Source organism: Eulemur rufifrons, chromosome 8, assembly GCF_041146395.1.
Source record: "Eulemur rufifrons isolate Redbay chromosome 8, OSU_ERuf_1, whole genome shotgun sequence".
Lineage (NCBI taxonomy): Eukaryota > Metazoa > Chordata > Mammalia > Primates > Lemuridae > Eulemur > Eulemur rufifrons.
Window position 1 is genome coordinate 101,898,206 of NC_090990.1, and position 5,675 is coordinate 101,903,880.

Here is a 5,675-nt window from a genome sequence, read left to right on the forward strand (position 1 = left end):
TCTTAATATCTTGACATATCGGCCCCCTCCTCTTCTCTTCTTGGGCATGAAGCACATCTGGCTTCTCTAAAGAACACCCCACCCCCACCCCAGAGTTGGGCTCCTCTCTTCAGTCCGTGTTCCTGGGGTCCCAGACACAATAATGATCCCAAAGAGGGTGGAAGGCTCCCTGCTGTGTTTATGTAGTGGCTCAGGGCCTTGTGCAGTGCACAGGGACCCTGAGCAGCCTTCGTCTCCCCGGGCACAGTGCACCTCAGCTTCACAGAGCAGGGGAGCTATGGAGCAGTGTGGAACTGATTTAGTCCTTGGTGATCACGTCTCCACAAAGAGTCCACCCACCCACCCAAAACAACAACAGCAATGACAACAGAAATTCTCCACATTAACCATTACTAAAAACCAGCACCCAGGACAAGCGTTCTTAACCTTTCTTGAGGTCTTTGGACCCTTTTGAGACCGGTGGAAGCCATGGAGGCACATGTGTGTCCTATATGCACACACTCAATGCATTCAACTTCAACTCCATTTCAGAGGTATATAGACTGGCCACAGATGCACAGCACTAGCAACAGCAACAGTGGAGAGGGCTCAGGAGTGGGAGTCTGGCTGGACCAAGGGAGTGGATACCTGCGGGCAAGAAAAGGAGTGCTGGCCACGGTCTCTTCCCGGTCTCTCCTGCTGGGCGCTACTGCCCAGCAAATGCCTTCCTCTTTCCACCGCCCTCACCTCCCCACCCATCAGAAATTTTCACTGTGTGCCACGATTGCCACATTTACCTGGTTGGGAAACCAGAGGCTGTAGCAACTCTGGAAGGGAGTAGCTGTCTCTGAACGGCCCGAGGCTGCAGGCAGCCGGCCAAGCCTACCCGCTATAAAAGGAAGCTGACACTCAGCCCTGCATGTCTTTTGTCAACTGACTTTCAAGAGACCTGGTAAGTGGGACCGGCCAGGTCTGCCCCACACTTTGGGCTTCCCTTGGGGAGGGTTGGGGAAGTGAAGCAGCCCTGAGGAAAGAGATCGCTCAGGAAGGTCTAGAGCAAAAATCCTGTGCCCTTGGGGAAGTGGAGTGAGACAGGGATAAGGAAGGAGTGGAGTTCTCTAGCACTTTCCAGGGGATGTGGGCACATTTGTTTCCTAAGCTGGGCCCTTCTCACGGAGAGACTAGGGCTATAGGAGAGTTGTGCGTACATACGTGTGTGTGTGTGTGTGTGTGTGTGGACTCTGCTGCCTCCCACACCTGTACCCCTATCATCCCACCCTTCCCATCAGAGCTATAGCCATCTGCTGGGTTTGATTATTTGGGTGGCACAGGCCACCACAAAGCCATCACTTGGGGCAGAAACCCTCTGAGTGTCCCCTTAGCCTTTACTCTGCCCTGTCATGGGATTCCCATGTGGTTCTTTCTTTCAGGTGCAGCAACTCCTTGGGCACCATGCTGACCGACCTGGAGAATGCCTTGGACTCATTCATTGATGTATACCACAAATACTCCTTGCGAAAGGGGAATTACCATGCCATCTACATGGATGACCTGAAGCAGTTGCTGGAAACCGAGTGTCCTCAGTATATACAGGTGAGGGTGTAGGGAGGCTGGGTGTGGTTGGGGCTCTCTGCCTCGTTCTGATGGTGCCGTGAGTCACTGGTCCTCCAAGCTGCCTTCTGTAGATGGCCATGCCTCAGCTTTCTCTGAGATCTTTACACTCTGGCTTCTTCCTTCTCAACCTTGACAGAAAAAGGATGCAAACACCTGGTTCAAAGAGTTGGATATCAATAGAGATGGTGCAATCAACTTTGAGGAGTTCCTCATCTTTGTGATAAAGTTAGGCCTGGCGGCCCATGAAGACATCCACAAAGAGTAACAGAGCAACTGGGCCCAGGGGCTGGGCTCCTGGACATGTACCTGTATAATAATAAAGTGATCGATACCTCAGGCCTCTCTGAGTCTCTTGCCTTTCTCTTGTGGGATTAAGTTCCTGGGGGAGAGGGGAGGGTAAAACCAAAAGGAAGCAAAAGCAACCTCTGGCATCCCCATCCCCACTCTCATGAGCCTTCTGTTCTTCACCCCTCGTCTGGTCTCCACCCTGCACTCTCCCCAAACTATCCTTGAGTCTCCTTCAGCTCCACAGTCCTGAGTCATTGGTTCTAGGCCTTAAGGATTCTGAAAAGTCCATGACATTGTAGCCAGTGATTTTACTAGTAGTTCCCGAACAGGTGATTTGGGAACAAGGTGCTGTAAGGAAAACTGATACCGTTCTCTAAGATAAATTTAGATGTGGCTAAATGTCTTAGATGTGGCTCTTGGGAAATTAGGGTGATGACTACATAGAAGTGTGTGTGTGTGTGTGCATGAGAGAGACACACAGAGTCAAACTGATTCTGTGTGTGGTGTGACTAGGTGGACGATGCTTAGAGTCCTACATTAAGTAATTCTAGGATAGCCCCCTGGCTCCACACCTATACTTTGTTCTCAGGGATTTTGGAAACTTTCCCTCTTTCTGCACTCCCAGTCTCCCAACTCAGTTAACTAATAAAGGAATGGACAGATAGGTCAAAACATTAATAAAACTCAAAGGATAGGTTACTCAAATGCTGCCCTGTGGGATTCTATGCTCTTGTGATCACTGAATTATCTAAAATATCTTCCCAATCATTACATCTGTGGATTTTTCCAAGGCCCTGGTAAAATCAGAAGGCCAGAGGATGAATGGGCACCTCTGACCAGAGCCTAACTCCCAAACTGGGTTTTCATGCTGTAGCTTGGAGAATTTTCTGTTGTCCACACTTGAGTGCTGGGGCAATGGTATTAATGGTGGGGAATAGGGTAGGGGGCTATCCCCAGAATCACTAAACAGGGTTCTTCACTTGTCTGTCTGTATATCTCCAAAATGGAATTGAAGTTGAATGCACCAATCCAGAGTGTGCATATAGGAACATTCCTCCATGGCTTCTCCCAGAGTCTCAAAAGGGTCCAAGACCTCAAAAAGGTTAAGAACACTGTCCTGGGTGCTGGTTTTTAGTAATGGTTAATATGGAGAATTTCTACTGTTGTTGTTGTTGTTGTTTTGGTGGGTGGGTGGACTCTTTGTGGGGACATGGTCACCAAAGGCTAAATCAGTTCCTGCCCCGCTGCCCACACCCCTCTATAGCTCGCCTACTCTGTGAAGCTGAGGTGCACTGTGCCCGGGGAGATAAAGGCTGCTCAGGGTCCCTGTGCACTGCACAAGGCCCTGAGCCACTACATAAACACAGCAGGGAGCCTTCCACCCTCTTTGGGATCATTATTGTGTCTGGGACCCCAGGAACACAGACTGAAGAGAGGAGCCCAACTATGGGATGAGAGTGAGGTGTTCTTTAGAGAAGGCAGATGTGTTTCATGTCCAAGAAGAAAAGAGGAGGGGGCCAGTTTTTCAGGACATTAAGAGGAGCAAATCCTTCCCCTACCATTAACAAAATGCCACTTAGGTTAAGTGGCTTTCAGTGCTGAAGACTACACACTTTAGATCACTGGGCTTTTGTTTGTAGTAGACTTTAATCATATTAAAATGCACGTGAACAGGGAAAGGTAGAAGCTTAGTTTTTTATATTAAACAAATAAATCTGCATAGGTTTATTATATAATGTTTTGATTTTGAATAAAAAGAATTTAAAAACACTGAATTATTAGTGAATATAGAATACGGTGTTAACATCATTTTTTTTGTTCACATTTGTGAAGACCCAATTTACAAATTCTTTTGTATAAAAATATTATTTTCCATTTTTATGAATTTGTGATCTATTTAAGGCCCTCATTCCTGTTTTTTTATATTGAACTTCCATTTATTTTCTCCTACATTTTATTTTTCTCTTCATCCAATTTATTTTAATATTTTCAGCTTTTCTTTTTTTTTTTTTTTATCTCAACATATTACAGGGGTACAAATGTTTAGGTTACATATATTGCCCTCGCCCCACCTGAGTCAGAGCTTCAAGTGTGTCCATCCCCCAGATGGTGTGCACTGCACCCATGAGATGTGAATATACCCATCCCCTTCTCCTCCCTCCCACCTGCCTGACACCCGATGAATGTTATTACTATATGTGCACTTAGGGGTTGATCAGGTAATACCAATTTGATGGTGAGTACATGTGGTGCTTGTTTTTCCATTCTTGGGATACTTCACTCAGTAGAATGGGCTCCAGTTCTATCTAGGATAACACAAGAGATGCTAGATCACCATTGTTTTTTGTGGCTGAATAGAACTCCATGGTATACATATATCACATTTTATTAATCCACTCATGTATTGATGGGCACTTGGGTTGTTTCCACATCTTTGCAATTGTGAATTGTGCTGCTATAAACATTCTAGTGCAGATGTGAAAAGTAGCAGTTTAAACCCTCATTCAATACTGGTTAAGATGGCTGGCAGCCGGCTGAAAGTTCAGATTGGGACCTAAAATAGGATGGGGGGATCTAGTCATCGGAATATGGAGATGGGCTTCTGCTGGGGCAAGCAGGAAGGCCCAGGGATTAAATTGTTTCCTTCTCAGTTCTGCTGAAGGATAGCTCTGCTGGTCCCTCAAAGCTCCCACCTAAGTCAGGAGCATGGAACACCTTCTCTGCGTTGCAGGAACGGGCATTATGCAGCCCTGAGAGGCACCACAGTGATCTTGCTATGATTTCCTCGGCCATGTAGTCCAAAGGTGAGCAGCTGGCCCAGATGTGGTGGCCCAGGCAAAAAGAGATGGGAAAATTTCCAGAGTTTGCCAAGCCACATCTCAGGCCTCGCTCAACATTTAAGGGATGTAATGGGAGAAAAGATAATCAAGGAATACGCAAAAGGAGAGAGCACCCCGATTCTGTCTCTCAGTTGTCCACACTGGTAGTGGTGGTGACGGTGGTGGGCATATACGTGTGTGTGTGTTTGTGTGTCAGAGTAGAAGTGGGGGACAACATACCCCAGTGCCTTGGGTCCCCTTGAAAATGCACTGTTCAATTTGCTGCTAATAGAATCTTTGGGAGAGAATTACTATTATTAATTCTGTTTGCCTTTACTTGAAAGTCCAATAAGTCTGCTTTCTCTGAGCCCGCCCAGAGGGGCCGTGGGGAAGGTGGCCCAGAGCATCCTTTGGCGTTTCCCCGGGAGTGATGGGCCACTGGTTGTGAAGAGTTGGGTCAATGCCGAACCATCAACACTTGATTCCTGGGTTCATCATTGGGCAGGGGAGGTGGCCCAGCTGGCACTGGCAGTCTGGGGAAGAGGAGCAGTGAGGGAGGCAGTCCTTGGAAGCTTCCTGGAGGAGGCAGGCTTGGAGAAGATTATCATTTACATATAAGACTGTGCCCATTACAGGAACCACTGGGCAGAGTCAGACAGGACTTGTGGCCCAGAGCAAGGTGATTTGGTTTCCTGTTTCCCCAGCTACAAATGATGAACAGTGGGGTGGGAAGTTAAGAAATAAGTAGTTTAGCAGGAAATCTCATGCAACATTTGAGCCTACAAAGGAGACCTTGGCTCACCAATTGAGGCAGATCCGGCCACCCCGATTTCCGGGGCCTGTAAGGATGACTTGTTTGAAATCTCGCTTCTCCTTCCAGGTTCTCCACCCAAGGCTCTGACCTCAGCTGTGTTCCTAGTCCTTGTGACACAGGTCCTAAAGGCAGGGAGAGGGTCTGGAATCAGGCAATTCGTC

The 5,675-nt window shown here is 47.6% G+C and overlaps 1 protein-coding gene across 1 annotated transcript; it reads left to right on the plus strand.

The window, feature by feature from the left end:
* The first annotated feature begins 1,414 nt into the window (after window positions 1-1,414).
* Window positions 1,415-1,908, plus strand: S100A8 (S100 calcium binding protein A8). The gene is made up of 2 exons (XM_069478726.1): window positions 1,415-1,572; window positions 1,730-1,908. The coding sequence occupies exons 1-2, from the start codon at window positions 1,432-1,434 to the stop codon at window positions 1,856-1,858; spliced, it is 270 nt and encodes an 89-aa protein (XP_069334827.1). The 5' UTR covers window positions 1,415-1,431; the 3' UTR covers window positions 1,859-1,908.
* Window positions 1,909-5,675: the final 3,767 nt, after the last annotated feature.

What these genes read in the sequence shown, in the direction of transcription:
- S100A8 (XM_069478726.1), top strand. Translation starts at nt 1,432, where the DNA reads ATGCTGACCGACCTGGAGAATGCCTTGGACTCATTCATTGATGTATAC. An exon ending in AGTGTCCTCAGTATATACAG is followed by an intron (nt 1,573 to 1,729) that starts GTGAGGGTGTAG and finishes CAACCTTGACAG; the next exon opens with AAAAAGGATGCAAACACCTG.